The 22,735-nt window shown below is 36.9% G+C and overlaps 2 protein-coding genes and 1 long non-coding RNA gene across 7 annotated transcripts in view; 1 reads left to right on the top strand and 2 right to left on the bottom strand.

The window, feature by feature from the left end:
• The window catches only part of LOC143904621 (irregular chiasm C-roughest protein), a 214,705-nt gene that overhangs the window by 11,348 nt on the left and 180,622 nt on the right, over window positions 1-22,735 (bottom strand). For all 4 annotated transcript variants that reach the window (XM_077419436.1, XM_077419435.1, XM_077419438.1 and 1 more), the window contains exons 6-9: window positions 5,325-5,594; window positions 4,934-5,042; window positions 4,116-4,302; window positions 978-1,116 (exon numbers count right to left, since the gene is read on the bottom strand). In XM_077419436.1, the coding sequence (XP_077275562.1) occupies window positions 978-1,116; window positions 4,116-4,302; window positions 4,934-5,042; window positions 5,325-5,594 (705 nt within the window). The remainder of the gene's footprint in view (window positions 1-977; window positions 1,117-4,115; window positions 4,303-4,933; window positions 5,043-5,324; window positions 5,595-22,735) is intronic.
• Window positions 1-22,735, top strand: part of LOC143904623 (uncharacterized) — an 84,161-nt gene that overhangs the window by 14,189 nt on the left and 47,237 nt on the right. The window lies entirely within an intron of this gene.
• LOC143904622 (apoptosis-inducing factor 3-like) lies at window positions 7,811-9,847 on the bottom strand. 2 transcript variants are annotated; one of them, XR_013258993.1, is made up of 5 exons: window positions 9,695-9,847; window positions 9,493-9,622; window positions 9,012-9,341; window positions 8,747-8,897; window positions 8,518-8,657 (listed from the first exon to the last, which is right to left on the bottom strand). XR_013258993.1 is itself a non-coding variant. In XM_077419440.1 (4 exons), exons 2-4 carry the CDS (start codon window positions 8,777-8,779, stop codon window positions 8,024-8,026), a joined length of 516 nt encoding a protein of 171 aa, XP_077275566.1. In that variant the 5' UTR covers window positions 8,780-8,897; window positions 9,012-9,150; the 3' UTR covers window positions 7,811-8,023. The 2 variants fall into 2 exon arrangements, 1 of the variants encoding a protein (XP_077275566.1); XM_077419440.1 differs by lacking the exons at window positions 9,493-9,622; window positions 9,695-9,847 and adding an exon at window positions 7,811-8,289 and having other exon boundaries at window positions 8,441-8,657; window positions 9,012-9,150.

Here is a 22,735-nt window from a genome sequence, read left to right as displayed (position 1 = left end):
TACATTAATGGTTCGTTGGGCAAGGTGACGGACGCGGACGTCTCGTTTCACGGGAACGCATAACAAAAAGGCAGACGCGTAACGAAGGAGGAGGAGGACTTGGCTGGAAAAAGTTGGCGGTCGGGGCGAAAGTCAAAGTGGAATAAAGTAAAGTCGAGCCAGCCCGACTTCGTCGTGGCCGTAATAATTTTAGCACGCGAACAACGTGCCTCGAAACGTGGTATCTCTTTCGTGCACACATTGCCCCATGTCTCTCGTGTTTACTGACACGTTTACAAAGATAAAGAGCGCGGATGCGGCTATCATTTGCGGCTAGCTCGGGCGGTGAGCGATCTAGAACGCCATTGTATTGCAAAGAGTAATACCGAGCGGCCGAGAGATCAATGTTTCCTTAGACTCTAATAGAAAGTTTCCGCGAGCCGAGTCATTAATTCTCTTAGCCCTTTCCTTTCTAAATGACGCTCTTTGTCATTTACTTCAACGATACAAACGCGCCTATCGTTTTATAACAATCTTTAATAATAAACGCCTTTATTTCATGTCCCGATAAAAATTAAATAATTTCTTTGTGTTCTTATTTAATGTAGATTCGATATAATAATTCGTGACAATCTTTTAAGAAGCAATAATTTTAATTTGTAAACTATATACTTTTAAAATTCCTTCATATTTTCTACAAAATATTTCAAATTACCGAAAATCGTCACTGACGATGTCGAAATAAGAGGGAAGTCAATCGATCCGCTTATCCAAATTACATACACACTTCTCTCCGTACGAAAAATATTTTAAGGTAATAGAGAGAAAAAGAGGTTCGATTCTATTATCCGCTCTTATCCGGTTACCTCTGTCATTTGGCCCTCGATGCGAAACTTATAACAGAGAACACGTACGTGCACGCAGGAGGCAAAAGGCCAAAGCAAAGACGAAATCGAATACTTCTTGCGATAGTGTTTGAGAGGCAAGCAGTCTCTAACCGGCGTGCAGTCTGGTACTGCCCCATTCCCAGGCCACGAGCCGCGGCTTCGGGTCGGAGCACAGTCTGATCTCTAATCTGGCCGGGCTACCCTCCGTCGTCACGACGACAAACTTCTCCGTGATGGTCGGCTTCACCACCTGCGACACATGTTTAACGTCCTTTGAATGGAAAGTTCGCTCCTGCGACCCCCTTCCCCTCCCCCCCTTTCGCGGTCATCGGGCGGCGAACGTGAGCGTCGCGTCGCGAGCCGCTTTCTGTTCGGAACGTTTCACCAATTGGTGCACAAATGTAGTTTTGCGAACGAAATCTCATGAAGAGCAGCAATGACCAAAATCGAGACATGAGACGTCTTAAAGACGTCATTAAGACGTCTTATGTCCCGATTTTGGACACTGTGCTGTCTGGGAGCTTTGTGACAAAATATAAGGAATAGAACATGATACGATAATAAAAAAATTATCGTGCAATTAGATATGTAAAAATATGCTTTATATAAACGATCGAAAGCGACGATTCATCAACGGTGCGGAAATTGAAACATTGCCGATGGACCGTCGCAATTCTTTCTGTTTCGTTAACGTACCGAAATCTGTGAAAGAGATAATATCAAGAATCATGATAGATATGATTTTTCAATAAAAAAAAAATAGATTCAATTTGAGCATACGAATGATACGTGACTAAGCATTAAATCTGAAAGCAAATCACATATACATATTTCACGGACACAAACTGTCGCGCTGTGAATAGCATTTTTGCAAAAGAAACTCGATGATTTATGACGAGCATTATATTTTAATTCATTGTACTTAATGCCATCCTGTGTGTATCGCGAGATAAAAACATTACCATACGGATACATTTTTCACATTATGAATACGCTGAAATAATGATCGTACTCATTTCTGTGCAGTCAGTATCGCGTTTCAAAGCCATGTTTCTCATATGTCATATGTCGTTCAAGTGTGCGTACGTGCAAACATAATTCATCATTTTTGCGATATATTTGTAACAGCGACGCTTGTCACATTTTCGTACATGTCGCAATTATAATTAAAACGCTGATTTGATTACGACGCGGCGTATTGACATTTCGACTGATTTCCAGGCACCGCGCCTACGAAATAAATCGCATAATAAAATTTTTCCGGTTACTCCTTTCGCGCGATATTCGATTCCCGAGACGAGAGAACGTATATGTAACATAAAATAACCATTATACGTGTGCGCAACGCCGAAATCAATTTGGACGAGATATCGACATTAATAGCGCTGTCGAATTTCAACATATGAAATGATTTCGTATTAAATGAAGCGGAAATCAAACCTCTGTGCAACCAGTGACCCGCATTAATAGTTGCGTGCGTTCTGTCACTAAGCAAATTCAACAAAAAATACTACGCCGCGGTACATTAAAATCAGGTAGTTTTTTCGTCAACAATTGAATAATTATATAGCTATTGAATTCGGTCAGAGTCGAATCGCCAAAGATTTTAATATCATGGTAACTGGAATATGATTTAATTTCTAATTCATCTGTATGCGGTTGCAGTTATATGTTTACTTGCAATATGCATTGCTGAAAATGCATATAGCAAGCGTAAAAAAATGCCAAATATATGACATGTAAAAAATTGAATATATATATATATATATATATATAACATCGGAAGGTTTTAAATAAATAACTTAAATACGGTGGTAATTTGTTTGTTTCGCTACCACAATTATGCGCATATTTATGATGGATTGTTATACAATATACATATATATAAAAGCGTTGAAGTAACCTTTTCAATTAATTGCTATACGATTATTTTTACATATTCGCGAACAAAAAAACACGTCCTAATGCATCTACGCGATATCGAGGCACTCTTTTGAAAGAAACAACGTGGCTCGTTACAAATAACGAAAGTATCGATTTTTAATACCGTTTGCACAATAAAACTCGATGGTGCAATGCGCACTGCATTGTTGATGATTGAAAAATTGATGGCCAATTGCCATTTAAAAATGCATTTGAAGTCGAATGCACGGACATACTAAATACTAAAGCATATCGCTGTATACATATACCTGGGAAAGAGTTTTTTCATATATAATTATACATATTGTAAAATATATCCATATTTCTTTCGCTTGTATAATCTCTGCTTGTATAGATAAGAAAAATAATTAGATAAATAACATTTGCATTGTTTTTTACAAAAAATAAAATTACGAGTAGATTATACAATATTCTATATATACGATTATTACATTTATATATGGTTATATGTAAAGAATTTTCCTCATTTCCTCAAACATAATTTTTTATAAAAAAAATATGTTACAATGCAAAAATTATTCTTTTAATTATGTTTAACTCTTTTATTTATTTATTTTTTATATACGAATCGTATGGACATATATATATTTTATATAGAATATTATATCTATATAAAAAAATTATTTCCGAGTATCATAAAAATAATCTCTAGATATTGTGTTATTTTGTAATTACTGGAGGTTGATATATTGTTCGCTTTGGGGCAAATAAATAATACGTGTTGTGAGATATATCTGCATTGCACATAAGGGATAATTTTTAACGATGGAAAATGATTTACATGCAGTAACGCGGAAGATTATAAGTTCTCATTTGCATGTCAAGTTGTTCGTTTTATTAAATATTAAATCATTCTCTTCCTTTTTTTTTTGGCGCAAATTTACCCACGATCTCAGTCCATTCACGGTATATCGCGTTTCTCTACGAGATAATGAAGCAGAACGAGATTGATGCACGCGGAAGCAACGTTTCTTCTTCGTTACAAGCTACATTCTGCTCATTTTTTTTTTCACCGATATTGCATCCGGACAGTTTCAAAGCTGAACGACGGACTTCAGACGAGAAGTATTCGCGCGGAGATATTCCGTTAACGCGCGCACGCGCGCGCTCGCGCGAAAGATATTCAATGATCCCAGAATCCCGGTAAAGTAATGAAGCGATATTTTTTCGCGACAGGTTCGCCGGAAGCGCTATTCGTCAATGTCGAGACCCCTCGTCGGTAATTCTGATTTGCAGCGAAACTTTTTCAACGTTCCGTCGCACCCGCGCGGCCGCGCCGCGCGCCGTGACGAAGCGTCGTCTTACCCGTGGAGCGCCGACCACTTGCAGAGACACAGGGTCGCTTTTAACTTCCCTGATGTTGCCATTGATCTTGTTGGAGGCGAGACATATGTATTGACCCTGTTGCTCGTACGTCACGTTCGTCAGGATCAATCGCTGCCCGGTTCCGCATTCCAACGGCATGCGGCCGTCCGTGAATATCTGTGCCCATCTGCACACGCGTGATCGCACATCGGAAATTTGCAAATTAAAGACACTTCCAAACGCCACGGCAGAAGTACACGCTAATGAAAAGATATAAAAGCAAAAGAAATAAATTGAGAGTTTTTGCTTTATCGCAATCGGTAAACAATTATGTGTTGAATTTAACCAATTTATCCACTCTAATTTTTATATTAATTTAACAAAAGGCAAATATGTAAATAAATACCACAAGTTATGTGTGAAAAATTAACTCAAAATTGTACGCTATGGACAAGCAAACTTTATGTTAAATAAGTTAAATTAATATATATTTATAATATTAAATTTGATTAAAAAATAAAAAATATTTCTTTATTATAACTCGACTTATAACTGGCAACAATATAAATAATAATCACGACTCTTGGTTTGAGTTATTTTCAAGTCTATAACATAAGTGAATAAGAAGTCTATAACATAAATGGGAACACACATAGTGCCAATTCGTAACACTAATTATATAAATTAATGAAAATAAAGAAAAAAATTTTATGAAAATCACGAAGTTAGAAAAAATTAATTATTAATAATTAAACGTAGGTATTGTATAAATGCCTAATAAGGAAATCTTAGAAGAAGTAAAGAATGACGTGGATCACCTGTACTCGGCCGGCGGCATCGCATCAGCGTGGCATTCGAACGATGCACCGGAGTACAACAATGCAGTTGTTAGTCGGTCCGGTCCGACTGCGCTGATCGTCGGTGGATCTACGAAAGATCAGCTTATTTCGAGATTGAAACTAAGCTATACGAGTAACAAGTTGTTTCTACTGATTTTCACTCTATACATATTTTGAAAAATTATTACGTGTATAATATTGACACACATATTACAAAAAATGGTTATAAATATATTACGGATCATTTAATAAAAGTTTTCATGTCGTAGAAGTTATGGTCAGAGGCCGCAAGAATTTTGGACTCAGATCGAATGCAAATCGGGAATGAAAATGACAGATTTGAGTGGCAAAGTGACAGCGATACACGTACAATTTACGGACACCTGTACCGAGACCGGACTGCTCTCGCCCTCGATGTTTGACGCCTCGCAGAGGTAAACGGCGGCATGATTTCTGTAAATTGGAGAGAACATGAGGGTCTCTCCGATACTAGCCACTTCCGTCACCCCGGGACTCTTGGTTTTCCTCCAGAGGATCGAAGCCGGCGGATTAGCGTCAGCGAGACATCGGATTTCCAGCTGATCGCGGCCCTCCTCGAGCTGGCCAGTTGGGACGCCGACTAATCTCGTCTCCGGCGCGTCTAAATTCATTGCGAAACGCGCAATTAATCAAAACAGCTTTGAATCTCCCGTGTCGCGCCGCGCCGAATATGTATATCAATTTATTGTAATATATATACGTCTCACGGTTAGGTGTCTGTACGTGTCAACCGAATCATTATGCCGAATGCTGCAACATGCAGAATTCACCCTCATGGAAAAATACACTCAATGTCTTAAAATTGGGTGTGATTTCGGACCGCCAATTGAAGATTAACCAATCAAACATGTTGAAATGATGGTTAACCTTCATTGGCGGTCCGAAATCACACCCAACTTTAAGACGTTGAGTGTATTTTTCCATAAGGGCAGGAGAAACAATCTTTATTCATTCAATTATAGAAACCGCTACGATGCATTGATTGCAAAGTTACTATACTCTTTAAAAAAATTATTATCTATTTTCTATGAATTTCTTTAAAATTTTGTCAATAGTATTATTAGGACATCTACATATTTGTGACTTAACTTCTAACATTAAATGTCTTGCTACTATCCAACGATATTAACTAACGATATGATAATGTCATACGGCTCTTTTTGGGAATACGCTCGTTATCCATCTTCGGTGGATCGATATAAAAAGTGAGAGTAAGACCTACCGCAGCGATTTTAATGAGAACAGCGCGGAAATTACGTATAATTATCCCGGAAGAGCCCTTTCATATTCATGTCGCTCGGTAAACAAGAGGAATTTAACCGGTAAATGCCAGCCGGGAAAGCGGGTCCTGTCATTACTATACCGGGCTTTAATCACACCGGAATCACCGGTCGCGGTGTGCAGGAGACCGTGAAAGATAAACGTTAGATACAGAAAACAAACGCGGTGGCCGCGGCGTAAAGTTTTCAGATTAAACCGCTCATTATTAATAAGCTCTTAATCGAAAGCAGAATTTATCTTACATATGGCGATCGTTGCTGAATATTTTCGGGACAATATTCCAACGTAGTAAGTTAAGTTTCGTGATTTTTACATGTGTGATCTACTCGATTGGCCGGAAATAAAAATAAAAAGATTTAAAATTTGTAAATTTCATTCTTTTTTTAAATACAATTGTTCGTTCAAGAAAACAACTTGCAAATTACACCGGCAAAGATACGTCATCGTTTTGCAGGATGAATTCTGGTTTAAGGAAAAAATTAAATTACGCAAACGCGGTCAATCGTACCATTGTTTTCCCGAAGAGCCGAGCAATAAACTGGGAAACACAGGCGCTGACTTTGGTTTCACGTGGGTAACTGATGGTACCTGGTGGACACGGTGGAAAAAGCGTGTGTGCCCGGGTCACGCGGTAATTACCTTCTTCGAATAATTAATTAATCACCATGAGCGATAAATTTCGCGAAATATACCGCGAGCAAGAACGCTATATTGCCGCCGCAGCGCAGCGCGCGCGACTCGTATTTAGTATCTATTAATTTCTATATTATCGAAATAACGTTTGCGTATACGGATCGCGCAATTTATTATTGTGCTTGTTATTCGACCTTTTAGCAGATGTAATCGACTGTTATTTGTTGACGCCTCTCGCTTTACGTTCAAGAAATGCGCGATGAATGAACGTTATTACTCTACTCCTGTTTAATTACATATTTTTTTTGCATTGCAAAAGCATTGTTTAAATGCATTGCGTTCACGCGCTTGTACCGCGCGCGTATGAGTTTTTTATAATATATATATATATATATATATATATATATATATATATATATATATATGTTACAGTTAAAACCCGAAATCCGTCAAAACCCGAATTTACTGGTAAATTCTAGTTTTAACTAAACTCTTTCGGTAATTCGCGTTCTAACTGAAAGAATTTAGTTAAAACTAGAATTGACCGAATGCTTTAGTACATTCGCGTTTTAACTGAAATAATTCAGTTAAAGCTAGAATTAACTGACTGCTTTAGTAAATTCGCGTTTTAACTAAAATAATTTAGTTAAAACTAGAATTAACTGATTGCTCTTAGTGAATTCGCGTTCTAAATTACATGGGAGCGTCCGAGCGTCGAGCGTCGAGCGTCAAACACGTGCGCATCACCTTTGCGCAGGATTCTAAACCGTACAGATTTCAGCGTCTTGACGCTATTCCTATTGCAATGGCGAGTGAGGGGGGGTTTTTTCGGTTGCATTCCTCGGGTGAGGAATTTTGGTGCCTTGTACCCTTTAGGTTTTCGTAAATTAAATAAGCAACAAATTCAACAATGACATTTAATTTTCTCTTTTCTTTTTGTGCACAATGCCGAATATACTACATGAAGTATTTCTTAACATAAGAACAGTATCATGAAATATATTACACAAGTTACGTCTAATAAGGTACATTGAGAATGTACAAAGTAAAAGTTGAGACTAATACTGTGACATAATTGTTCGAAATCGTTAAGTTATTTCGTTTGTATAAAATAACTCAAGCTTGCACGTCAATAAGAATGCTTTCTTGAAACCGGGTTGAGACATCCTTTGGCTTATTTTTCATCCAACCAAACGGATCTGTATTAATCTCCTCTTCTGTTAGTATCTTTCTCTCGTACAGCATATTTGCAAAATCTGCTGCAACTGGATCAGCATTAACACTACTAATTCCTATTACTTTGCCATCTTTAAGATAGTAAGCGAAGAATTCCAGTTTGTCCAGTGAGCCATGAATCTTTATGCTAGTAGGGTTTCCATGGCCTGAAAATGAAGCGATAAAGATTGTTTAATTGGATTGTTAAATCTTTACGAAGTGCGTAATTTATTATACTTTTGAAATACTGTGTTGTGCAAACAGAGTATTTTAAACTCGATTTTAAAAGTACAATAAATATATTATGTGCAAATTTACCTGCATATCTGTAATTTCTACCCAGTAAGTTCGTCCAGAAGAATGGCACAGTCTTCAAAGAAGTTTCTTTACCGCATATGTTTAGAGCCGCAATTTTGCCGTGATAATGAGCTAAAGAATAATGACCTATCGCAGCTAACGTGTCGTCGGATCCATATATCGGTGCATAAGCTATGTCACCTCCAGCATATACATTTTCCACACTTGTTCTTAAATGCTAGAATTCGATTAACATCCAATTATTAAAATGAAGAATGATACATAATTAGAACTGTACATAATTAGTACCGTGTCCAAATGTTATACCTTATTTACTGGTATAGCACCATCGTCCCTCATTTGAACAGAAGATTCTTTCAGCCAGTCGGTATAAAAAGTGGATCCTATTCCAACAATAGCTATATCCGCTGGTAGAATCTGGCCGTCTGTAAGTTCGACCTTAGCCACATTAAATGACCTAAAACATTTGTTACAATGGGTTAAATAAATTTGTTAATACATACTTTTACACCATTTAATGTAATATCATTGTTTTTATTTGGTAATTCGCAGGCTTATGTAATACAGGTACCTTTAAGAGCATTAGAAATTTCTGCCCACAACTCTGCAACTTTGTGTCTGCCACGGAAAGACAAAGGCAGTGTGTAATCGTATATAGGGGGTCTCTTTCTGACTTCTTCGATCAATAATTCGTCTATTATATTTTTGTTTACTGCTGTTGAGCACAATACTGAATCATCACCTGAAGGACAGCAATCATCCACCGATAGATTAATAGACTTTGTCACTTCATTGCCTATTTGTATTTGTTTCAAATAGGATTGACCAAGTGATTCTTTATTTATTAATACGATTTGTTCCTTGCCATCACATATTACTCTTGCCAAACATTCATCTCTTTCTGCAAAATCGCACACATACTGCTTATACTTACAATGTCTTTCAATACATATATATATATATATATATATATATATATATATATGTATGTATATATGTATATATACAATAGTTGTATATTATTGTATAATTTAATGAATTATAGGCCATACCATTTGTAGGATAAAATATTTGGGACTCAGACTCGATGGTAATACCGTGCCATTGTTGCACACATTGGTGACTCTTAATATTTTTTCTTACAATTGTTGCCGTGCACACGCCGCACGTTATATCTGATGCCTATTAACATACAATATTTTAATTACTTATCTCAACAAGAGATATGCCAAAACAGGAACATAACCTACTTACCTCGTCACTCGCCATTGCAATAGGAATAGCCATCATGGGAATAGCGTCAAGACGCTGAAATCTGTACGGTTTAGAATCCTGCGCAAAGGTGATGCGCACGTGTTTGACGCTCGACGCTCGACGCTCGGACGCTCCCATGTAATGGCACCTTATAAACGTGTCGCCGGCGCGCTTGTCAATTGTCTAATACGTGCAGTCGTGCAAGTCAGTACAGTTGTGGACGGTGCTGATCGTCCACAACGCGATGTGTGCATTTGAGAAACGTCCACGACGCGTTCTGCATAACTTGCATGTACTTTAAGTTATAAAGCAAGGTCCACGCTGCCTATCGGTGGAGGTGGGTGCGGGAGGGGAGGACGAAGGCCCGCCTTGCACCCCCCCCCCGCGTGTGTGTGTATGTGTGTGACGCGCTTTAAACACTTAAATACTTTTAAAGCGCGTCACTCACACACACACACGCGCGCGCGCGGGGGGTGCAAGGGGGGGCCTTCGGACTCCCCTCCCGCAACCACCTCCGCCGGTAGGCAGCGTGGACCTCGCTTCATAACAAGAGAAACACGTTAAACCGCGAATTTACTAAAGCACTCGGTCAATTCTAGTTTTGACTAAATTATTTCAGCTAGAACGCGAATTGCCAAGCTGGCTTAGTTAAAACTAGAATTTACCAGTAAATTCGGGTTTTTTGACGGATTTCGGGTTTTAACTGTAACATATATATATGCATCATATCAAGCACGAAATTACAATCCGCGAATTAAAAGGTATAAAAAATTATTTATTCTATTATATATAATTATATATATAATGCAATATAATTATATATAATGGAATAAATAATTCTTTATACCTTTTAATTCGCGGATTGTAATTTCATGCTTGATATGATGCACGAGCTGTAATTTTGGTCAATTTTGATAGGAGAGAGACTGGCACAGTTACGGCATCCTATTCACCGAGAGCGATGATGTAATTCATGTTTATTTACTCGATATTTATTTAATTTACGGCCCGGTATAAACCGGAGCCAATTTTCATCAACGAGCCGGCTCACTTCTGGTTTCCATATTCATGTAATAGGTCGCCGGTTGCGGCCATTAAAAATGTTAAACGCTGTTACATTTAATGAATAACATTATAGCGCATGCAACGAGATGAGCTACAAACATAAAACCGAGTTAATCCGCGTCACTTTGAGAGTTAATACAACACACATATGTAATAATAATAAAGGCATGTATACATACATACATACATATATGTATGCCTTTATTATTGTAGATTATAAAAACATGTCAATCCTCAAAGCCACGCGGATTAACTCGGTTTTATGTTTGTAGCTTATCTCGTTACGTATACTATTATGTTATTCATTAAACGTTTAACATTTAATATATATATATATATATATATATATATATATAGTAATTTTAGCTTTATCATATACACTTAAACAATCGCACTATTGTTTCTCTGCATTCAATATACCAACTTTTTTCTTTTTCCAAGTTTAAATTATGTCATTTATGTATCAATGAGATATAATTGTAATCTGGACAGGTTACAATATCCAGCTGTTCCAATATTTATGCATACACGCTACTTTTATTACTTTGATAGAGCGCAATTAATGCGTTTCTCTCTGAATTTCCCTTTCATTTTAATATAAGATTATATCTGTTCGGTCACAATGCAATTAATTAATTAATTAATTAAAGCTTTGATATGGAAGATTATCGATAGACGAGTTAATTATGGCAAGCATTCATAATTGAAACTGAATCAAATCTAGAGGGAAATACCTACACAAAATGAAACAGGAAGGTTCTTAACTAATTGCATGTTGAGGAAAATTCTTATATATTATGTGAAAAAATGTGAACAATTTCTTAACAATTAAAAATGAATTTCTTATGAATTCATAATTTCTACATCATATATCTTCTTCTCTTTCATTTCACGCGGTGTTGTAGATTTAATTTGAACTTTAATAAAGTCTATTTATAATTAAATTAAATTTAGTAACTTTAGTGAATGTGCGTAGATGTGTTTGCGTTACATTTTCACGAAAATTAAGTACGCGAGACCCGAAATGGAGCAATATAGTTATAGTGTGCATAATGCAAATCAATGTAAGAACTTACATTCAATTAAAAAGCATTTAATATCAAATATTGCAAAAAAGTATGACAAGTTAAAATCGTATATGATATCTTTGACATTTTCTAAGATAAAACAAAACTTTATTACGTTTATTATAAAAAGTCTGAAATTGTTCCATTAATTATCAAGACATTTTACGTAGATTATTGAAAAATATTATTGCAACAAATCACGGCTTTTTTTCTCGAGAGAAACTCTCTTTCTATAAAATCTTATTCCAAATTCATTAAGGAATGTAATTGTTAAGATCAACAGTATTTTAAGGCACATAGATCATCCGAACAAGCAATCTGGCACGAACTGCATTTTCGTTAACGAGACTCATAAGTTTTACCGTTCCGCAATAATTGACTTTTTCGATCGCCTGTGAAATCCACCGAATTGTTTTAGACACGAAGGGAAAGAATCGTAAGAAGGAAAGAATTCGCGAGAAGGAAACGTAAAGGATGAAAAAGTCAGCCGGCGAACGCGCCGGTGCCCGAATCGAGTCACCATTCTCGTTCAGGCGCGGATAGCCCAGCGCAGCTGTTCATTTCACGTAACAGCGATCTCGAAATACGCGTGAGAGAGCAGCCGCTGACCTATCCAGAATTTTAGCTGCTCTCTTACTCTCTTTCTCCCTCTCTTATCTTCTATTTCGTACCAATCAGTATCGCGTTTAGTACGTTCCTTTTTATTCAACTTACAACTATATGTGCACACAAAAGTTTTTACATGTTCCGCAAATGCATCGAGAAATTTCTTTATAAGTACCGTAAAAATTTTAATAAAAAATAAATCTCTTTTTAATGGTTTAGACATATTTTTTTAATTGAAAATAAATGTATTGAATTTAGAGATTTTTGCCAATCATCGTTGTGCGCTGTAATTTTCATTGTGTTACTAATTTGTTTACACTGACTGTAATTTAAGCAAGCTAAAGATGTTGAGTTAATGGAACCTCGAAAAAACCTAAGTAACAAGTGGTAGATCTTTATATCTCGAAAAATCTCGAAAAAATCTAAGCAGTAGTATCTTTATTTCCGAAAAATTATAACCCAAGTGATACACGTCACAAAATTATGTTACCTTATCAAAAAGAAGAGTCGCGCTTCAAGTGATCTATTACAATTACAAAAAGAAATGATATCTCTTTAAGTTAGAGCGCCAATTACAGAGAGAACATGCCTCAAAAATAATTGTTGCACTACATTGAAAAATCTTTACATTGTGTCAATTAGAAAAGAATGTATAATAACAATTTTATAAGATTAAAAAATTTTATTTAAATTTAACAAGAGAATACAAGATATTTAAATACAAAGCTATTTACATGTGTATTTTTTAATGGCCACAAAGAATTACAGAAGTAACAGTACAAAATGAAAATATTTTATTAAAATACATAAATTTTTCTTGTAAAAAAACTTGGCGCTGCTAGACCTTTTAAATAAATAAGGACAACAATAAATAAAAATAATTCAGAGAAGAATACAATGGGAGTAATATTAAATGATTATCAGCGTGGATGTGGGAGTGAATGATATGGGTGTGCGTGACTACGCGGACGGCGGATAATGCGGCTTATAATTAAGTATAGAATAAGTTTATTTATTTATTTAAAATTTTGAGGTCTAGCAGCGCCAAGTTTTTTTACAAGAAAAATTTATGTATTTTAATAAAATATTTTCATTTTGTACTGTTACTTCTGTAATTCTTTGTGGCCATTAAAAAATACACATGTAAATAGCTTTGTATTTAAATATCTTGTATTCTCTTGTTAAATTTAAATAAAATTTTTTAATCTTATAAAATTGTTATTATACATTCTTTTCTAATTGACACAATGTAAAGATTTTTCAATGTAGTGCAACAATTATTTTTTGAGGCATGTTCTCTCTGTAATTGGCGCTCTAACTTAAAGAGATATCATTTCTTTTTTGTAATTGTAATAGATCACTTGAAGCGCGACTCTTCTTTTTGATAAGGTAACATAATTTTGTGACGTGTATCACTTGGGTTATAATTTTTCGGAAATAAAGATACTACTGCTTAGATTTTTTCGAGATTTTTCGAGATATAAAGATCTACCACTTGTTACTTAGGTTTTTTCGAGGTATAATACTACCACTTTTTTTTTTGGTAACAACATATACACTACTATACGTGTACTTGGCGCCCTTTTTTACCTTTTTTTAAAAAAGGTAATTTTGTGCGGATATCACGCCTTTTTGTAGTATATTACGCATTTTATAAACAGTATGTACAGAATAAAGCTATTTGGAGGTATAATACTACCACTTTGTTTTTTTCGAGGTAACAACATAACAGGGTAACAACATAATACATATACACTATTATGCGTGTACTTGGCGCTCATTTTACTTTTTTTTAAAAAAGGTAATTTTGTACGGATATCACGCCTTTTTGTAGTGTTACGCATCTTAATCTTATAAACAATATATCTTATAATCTCATAAACCGTATATAATACAAGGTATGAAGCTAAAGTGTTACGGACTATTATTTCTAAAGAAAACAACAATTTAATATTTTGCTCAGTTTTTTAACAATAATAATCTGTAACTCTTTTAGTTGTACACCTTGTATATATTTTTCAATTTCAACATAAAACATAATCGCAATAAAGCATGATTAATGTTAATAAGTCGTTAACTGTAAAATTCTTTATTTATTTTTATTTGCGTGTCTTACTGAATGTTGTTCGCAACTGTATATGTACCGATATCTTCCAGGTATCGATATTTTTGATAATTATTTTTACGTCAGACATAATTTTAATTCATCCAATTTTTATTATGTCAAACATAATTTTTGTCCAATTTTTATTATGTCTAGACATAATTTTAATTCAGCGATTTTTATTATGTCATGACATAATTTTAATTCTGCCGCTAGGGAAATTTTAAGTCGATTTTTATAATCAAGCTTGAATTCAATGTTTAGGTGTCCCAGGTTGCCGATGACGAAGTCCACATAGCGCGCTCTATAGTTTTTGGTGTCCAGGTGTATTAATACCTTGAATTTGATGGCCACGTGTTCCAAGTTGCCGATGACGAGGTCCACATAGTGCGCTTCGTAGTTTTCGGTGTCTACATGTATTAATACCTCGAATTCGATATCTACGTGTCCTACATTGGGTGCGTTCAGCCGATACTTTGCTAGCCTAGCAATCGTGAGCAGTCGCTCGTTTTCGCTCGTTTCCTCTTTTTTGACTTACTGGATTAAAGAGAGAAGAAACGAGCAAAAACGAGCAACTGCTCACGATTGCTAAGCTAGCGGAGTATCGGCTGAATGCACCCATTCAGATTTAAAGTTATTAATACACCTAGACACCAAAAACTATGAAGCGCACTATGTGGACCTCGTCATCAGCAACCTGGGACACCTAAACATCAATTTCAAAGTATTAATACACGTAGACACCGAAAACTACGGAGCGCACTATGTGGACCTTGTCATCGGCAACCTGGGACACCTAGACATCAAATTCAACGTACAATTACACCTGGACACCGAAAACTATGAAGCGCACTATCTGGATCTCGTCATCGGCAACCCTGGGACACGTGAACATCAAATTCGAGGTATTATTACACCTAGACACCGAAAACTACGGAGCGCGATATCTGGACCTCGTCATCGGCAACCTGGGATACGTAAACATCGAAAACTACGGAGGGCACTATGTGGACCTTGTCATCGGCAACCTGGGATACCTAGACATCGAATTCAACGTACGATTACACCTGGACACTGAAAACTATGAAGCGCATTATCTGGATCTTGTCATCGGCAACCTGGGATACGTGAACATCGAATTCAAGGTATTAATACACGTAGACACCGAAAACTACGGAGCGCACTGTGTGGATCTCGTCATCGGCAACCTGGGACACGTAGACATCGCATTCAACGTATTATTACACCTGGACACCGAAAACTACGAAGCGCACTATGTGGACCTCGTCATCGGCAACCTGGGACACCTAGACATCGAATTCAACGTACGTTTACACCTGGGCACCGAAAACTATGAAGCGCACTATCTGGATCCCGTCATCGGCAACCTGGGACACGTGAACATCGAATTCAAGGTATTAATACACGTAGACACCGAAAACTACGGAGCGCACTATGTGGACCTCGTCATCGGCAACCTGGGACACGTAGACATCGCATTCAACGTATTATTACACCTGGACACCGAAAACTATGAAGCGCACTATCTGGATCCCGTCATCGGCAACCTGGGACACGTGAACATCGAATTCAAGGTATTAATACACGTAGACACCGAAAACTACGGAGCGCACTATGTGGACCTTGTCATCTGCAACCTGGGACACCTAGACATCGCATTCAACGTACGATTATACCTGGACACCGAAAACTATGAAGCGCATTATCTGGATCCCGTCATCGGCAACCTGGGACACGTGGACATCGAATTCAAGATATTAATACACGTAGACACCAAAAACTACGGAGCGCACTATGTGGACCTCGTCATCGGCAACCTGGGACACGTAGACATCGAATTCAACGTATTATTACACCTGGACACCGAAATCTATGAAGCGCATTATCTGGATCCCGTCATCGGCAACCTGGGACACGTGGACATCGAATTTAAGATATTAATACACGTAGACACCAAAAACTACGGAGCGCACTATGTGGACCTCGTCATCGGCAACCTGGGACACGTGGACATCGAATTCAAGGTATTAATACACGTAGACACCGAAAACTACGGAGCGCACTATGTGGACCTCGTCATCGGCAACCTGGGACACGTAGACATCGAATTCATCGTATTATTACACCTGGACACCGAAAACTATAAAGCGCACTATCTGGACCTCGTCATCGGCAACCTGGGATACATAGACATCAAATTCAAGCTTGATTCATAAGAATCGACTTAAAAATTCCCTAGCGGCATTTTCTGCCAAGCATAGAGAACCTTCTTTTCCGTTGACTCAATATTTATTATATATATACCTAATTTACCTAAATATAGAAATCTTCCTCCTGACCGATAAGTCTATCGACCTAATTTCGAAATACGCGCGCGATATCGAAGCTGGCGATACCTGCGCCGCCAGCGTCGAAAAAGTGAAAGTGACGTTTCTCTGATAGATCGCGGCGTTAGGAGGAGGAGGAGGAGGAGGAGGAGGAGGAGTATCTTAAAAATAAATTTTCACATTTGGACTTTGCGTCGCAATATCTCCGCTCGTAAGGCACGTAGCGGAATATTATGAGAGAAACCCCCCCCTAATTGGACCCCAAGCTATCGATCAAGCCTACTTAGAACTTGATCCGTTCACTCGTTATCGAGATCTCAACATCTCGGGTACTCGCAACCCGTCGCGTCGCGTAAAAGAGTCACGGTCGGTCTCGCTCCGCGTGTACTTGGCGCGAGACACTACCGTGTCTCTTGATTAAACGCAATTCCGCGTTACAGAAATCAAACGTTTATCGAATGTTTATGGAAATGAAATAATCGGGCTTGAGCAAAAGTATACTCTGCTAAAATTATGCGCAACGTCTGGAACTAGTAATACCTCTGATATTGCCGGGGTAATTTTATCGTGGAATTTCTGAAGAGTTTTTCCTTAAACTCGATTACCCGGTGTGTACTCTGCGCATTTTTAGCGCGCCGTGCCGAAATATCGATCATTCGAAAAATCTTTTATTCAGTCGGAGGTTCTAACGTTATTTCCATAGCCGCGTCCGCGTCGTTGTTTGAAGTTTACTCAAGAAACGACTGAGAATTACGCGCGAGCGAGTAACGTTCCTCTCTCTAGCAAGCGCCAGATGCGCGTTGAAACACACCGCATCATGCTGGATTTACGCATCATGGAATCGTTGCGTGAGAGAATTTTGCGAGGAACATTTTTATCTAAAAAATTTTATTATTTTAGGCCAGTTAGGCTTTCTCACTATCGCTATTTCTGTTGAAAAGGGAGAAAATATAAATTACAATAAATTACAAATAAAAACATGGTGCGCGAAAAAAGATAAAAATTTCAAGTATATAATTTGTAATGGAATTAAATAAGTAAATTAGAATATAATTTAATATAACAGAAAAGGCTACGATTAAAAATTAAATAATTATAATTGAAAATTTATCAATTTTTCCTTTTTCTATATTTTTGTTAATTCATTTCAATTCTTATATTTTTTTATCATTCTATTTTTTCATAAATGTGGATAGTATGTAAGAAAATTCAAAATTTAATATTATAATAATAAATGTTATATATATAAAATCGAAATATATATATAAAATAGAATGTCTGTATGTATGTATGTCTGTCTGTTCTTTATACACTCTTAAACTATTCGACCAAATTTTTACCAAAAGTATATAAAATAGGGTCAGAATTTTCCGGGGAGTGCTATAGAGTGTGTAGTTTTTCGTTGGCAATCTTTTTGGGAACCGGTATTCGAAATTTTTTCAATTTTTCGGGAAATAATTGACTGAATGTATGTCTGTTCTTTATACATTCTTAAATTATTCGACCGAATTTTTACCAAAAGTATATAAAATAGGGGTAGAATTTTCCGGGGAGTGCTATAGAGTGTTTAGTTTTTCGTTACCAATCTTCTTGGGAACCGGTATCCGAAATTTTTTTAATTTTTCGGGAAATAATTGACTGAATCTTAAAGAATTGTATATAAAACAGGGGTAGAATTTCCCGGAGAGTGCTATAAACTGTATAGTTTTTTGTTACCAATCTTTTTGAGAACCGGTATTCGAAATTTTTCCAACTTTTCGGGAAATAATTGACCGAATCGCAAAGAATTATATATGAAGTAGGAGTAGAATTTTACGGGGAGCGTAATGATGTGTATAATTTTTCGTTACCGATTTTTTTAGAAATCGGCTACAAAATTTTTCCAATTTTTTAGGAAATAATTGAGTGAATCTTAAAGAATTGTATACGATGGAATTGAACTTCAGTCGATAAAAAAGTGATATTTTTTAATTTATAGCATTTTTGTGGATTGGTGTGTATGTATGTTTGCTTAACTACTCATTCGTTAGTGGACCTTTTAAAGTTGTACATATGAAATAGGGGTAGAATTTACCGGGGAATGCTTTTACATTAATCTACCGATTTATCGATTTAATTAAAACCGGTTTAAAAATTTTATTAATTTTTCGAGGATGGGTTTAATTGCCACGATGTGTATTATTTTTCAATAATAATGTATTTATTTTAAAATTGGTTCAAAAATTTAACTAATTTTTCGAGGATATAAAGGATTCTTTGCAATTGCCTGATAAAGGCATTTTTTTTTATTAAAGATATTAAAACACAAATGAAGTCGTTTGAAGAAAAACGACTCCCGGGCGAAGCCCGGGTAACCAGCTAGTTTTCTATATTTTCTTTTAGCGCTTGCACTGCTAATAGTACAAATTTGATCCAACTATAATAGTTTACAAGTAGTTTAAAAATGAGTAGTTTATGATGATTATATGGGATCATTATTTTCGATACGATAGCTTTTAGAAAGCAAAGCCGCGATTTGAATGGGTCATCGAGTGCCCGCTCGGCCATATTTCGCCAGTTGAGCCAGTCGTTTCTTGGATAAACTTTAAACGGCTCTGCTTTTATGAAATGAAAGCAAATGAATGAGACAAAAGCGCTAAAGTTGGTAGACAGAGTATGCACAACGGATATCCTTTGTAACGGATAGATTTCGATAATCCAGCGTAGCTTGAATGTATTTCAAAGTTTAAACATTGCCAAATTTAAAATATATCAAATTGGAACAATTTTCTAACGAACGCGTATATATATATATATATATATATATATATATATATATCATCAAAATGTATGTTGTTTCGAGAGTTCGTTGAGAAGATACACGGTAATTTTTGCAGGATTACTATTTGCACAACAAGAATTAACGAAATAATTATATACGATGGAGGAGCATTTCGCTTTTTCGAGAGTCTCACAATTTCCATTACTAGGATATCAATATATCATAGGAACTATTTCAAACTGACTCGAGACACGCTGACCGAAATATAGGCGAGTCACCGACCCGTTCGCGTCGGTTGCGCTCTCTAAAAACCGCACCGCGCAAAATGCATCTCTCTCGTTAGCGCGGATAAATCCCTCGGTTTGCGATCGAAGTAGCATTGGCACGGAATATATACACATAATATCGATGCTCCGGAGGCGAACTTTTCAATTTGCGTTGGAAAAGTCCCGCCCCGCCTAATGCACGTAATCAATACAGTCGGCGTGCGTATATGTACGTACACAAACGCGTACACCCCCCGCCCCCCCCGGATAAGCAAATATATGGACGAATGGATACACAAGATGTCCCCAAGAGGGCCGCGACGGGACTCGAGATCGAATTTGCGGTGGGAATTATAAATTACGCGGCCGTGGAGCGGCCGAAATTGGATCGAGCCGAACGTGGGAAGGGGAAATGATGTTCTTGGAGGTGATATTAGGAATGGTAACTGGCGAATCAATTTTTGACGCCACGTGCATGATCGAGATTGCACGTCTCGGAGGAGCGCGTCGAATACGTTTAACAGCCGCGGGCGGCTGGCGTACTTAAAACCGCGACTACTGAAATAAAAAGTCACTTGGCGCGTCGACATTCATAAATCATAATAAATACTTTAATTTTAGAAATTGTACTCTCTAAATCTCATAGAGTGGTTTTGCCACTAATATATTAGAGTGATTGCGATAATCACCTCAAAAGAGAGGATTGTCACTCTAATTTGAGTAAAGTGCGGGCACTTATAAGGAGTAAATTTTGCACTCAAATTTTTAGAGCGGCTACTCTATTGGGGTGATAAACACTCGAGTGATAAATGATTTATAACAGAGTAAAATTGTTCACTCAAAATTGTAAAGTGACATAATTCACTTTTATTAATACTGATCTACTGCACCTGAAAAGAGTGCCCTTTGCACTCAAATGGAGTGCGATTTCACTCTTCCTTAGAGTGGCGAATCACTCGAAGTGCACAGGCTCAATTTTCACTTTTCGTTACACTTGCATTTCACTCTTCGACTTTCAGAGAGCAGCTTCTTTTCATTTATTACAGAAACAAATGAGATTTTTCCCCAAAAGTTAACATAATTTAAATCGCTATATCTTTTATTTAATTAAAGAAATTAAATTCTTGTTATCACGGCAGTATTATTCGCAAGCTTTAGCATTAACGGCAAATCGGAATATTTGTCGATACGCGAATCGCGCGTGTAACAAGCTCCAATAATTTATTTACGGTGCGTGGAACTTTAGCGCAAAAGAGCGCTTTTAACCCCTCCCGCAACAAAGTAAAGCCATACATGTACGCAATACTTTTTCACACGTCAAATTAATTCGTGGCGTGGCGAAAGATGAAACGTACATACACAAGAGCCAAATGCAATCTGGTTAACGTATTAATTACCTGATACAATATCGAAAATGTTTGCTAATTAATGTTGCATAACATAAGATTTAATAGTCGATTCGATTTCAAAATTCGTATTGGACATGGGATTTGTTGGCAAGCCGCAAAATTATTAAATTCAATAGCGATATCGTGAAAATCTTTTTACGCCGCTTTTAAATTCGATATTCCTCATACACATTAACAGCGGGATAATAATTACGCTGCTAGAGAAGGGAACCATTTTTAACGGTTTGTTCTTCCTCGATCAGTTACGTCGTCAAACTAATGAAACGGATTACACACGCGCGCGATTATAATTATCCCATAAAGTTATTGTAATTATCGATATGCGCAAGATCGGCGCGTGATGATTCAAAGGCTGCCCTGTTATCTTATTTAAGTCAACCGTGATTTGATTGCAGTTATACAACAATGCCGGGGCCGAGGCTAAAATCAATACTCATTTGGCTGCTGTCCGCTGCAGCATGGTTTCGCAAAAAGCGTTAAAATCTGCCTGAATGTTCAGCCGGGCATCGAATTGTCGATAAGGTTAAAACGCATGACATCACGACGTACTGATTTGAGGGAGATTGATGAGAGAGAAAGAGAAGAAGGGGAATGGAGAGAGAGAGAGAGAGAGAGAGAGAGAGAGAGAGAGAGAGAGAGAGGGGGAAACATGCGGTTTCCTGCCGTGTGCATGCGTCTGCATGTGTGTGCGTGAGAATGCGCGCCCGCCGCGGGTTAAATCGGGGTGTATTGTTGGGGATGGTCAGAGATGCGAAACGATTTGAGGTCAGTGTGTTACACGGACGTGCCACAGTACAGTGACTTTTTTGCCGATCTGTTTTTCATGACCGGGCGTTTTGCCGGCGGACTATTTCCCTGCAATTTGTGCGAAAAACGTACGTTGGCCCCGTGTCCTAATTTTTTTACTAAATGCGCTTTTGCACCGATATTATTGCCCTGATAATACGATGAGAATATCGGCGCTCTTTCAACCTATATCTTTATCGTGTAAAAGTTACGAGCGCGCGATGTCTTTCTTTAATTTACGAACGGCATAATGGATTTTTCTTGTCCCGAAATATATTGATTCTATATTGTATTATATACTGCCTAATTGACTGCATTATAATATAAACTGTTAGATATATAGGTTCCGATGTTCACTGCCAGTACTGAAAATCCTATATAATCTACGTCACTATATATAAACGTAGCAATAGTATGTTAAAATAAAATCGAAAATAGGGAATCAAGAAATTATTTTAATGATTCTATAATTATAAATATATTATAATAGTTCTAATTAGACATTTTCGGCTTTGATTTGATTTTAGCTCCATTTCAATTTAGTTTAACTAAGTAAATTACTTCTCTTTAGAAAGAGAATATTTGTAAATGTAGCAGGTAAATATGATTGATTAATTATTAATAAATTG

The sequence above is a fragment of the Temnothorax americanus genome, unplaced genomic scaffold, assembly GCF_048541705.1.
Source record: "Temnothorax americanus isolate GAGA-0224 unplaced genomic scaffold, ASM4854170v1 Scaffold55, whole genome shotgun sequence".
Classification (NCBI taxonomy): domain Eukaryota; kingdom Metazoa; phylum Arthropoda; class Insecta; order Hymenoptera; family Formicidae; genus Temnothorax; species Temnothorax americanus.
The sequence above is the reverse complement of the archived record's forward strand: the minus strand, read 5'-3'. Positions and strand labels throughout refer to the sequence as shown.

Excerpts from the sequence above, each read along its gene's own strand:
- LOC143904622 (XM_077419440.1), bottom strand. The coding sequence starts at position 8,779 with ATGAGGGACGATGGTGCTATACCAGTAAATAAG. Across the intron at positions 8,658-8,746 it reads GTGCTATACCAGTAAATAAG|CATTTAAGAACAAGTGTGGA; the intron begins GTATAACATTTG and ends ATCGAATTCTAG. Across the intron at positions 8,290-8,440 it reads TAGAAATTACAGATATGCAG|GCCATGGAAACCCTACTAGC; the intron begins GTAAATTTGCAC and ends CTTCATTTTCAG.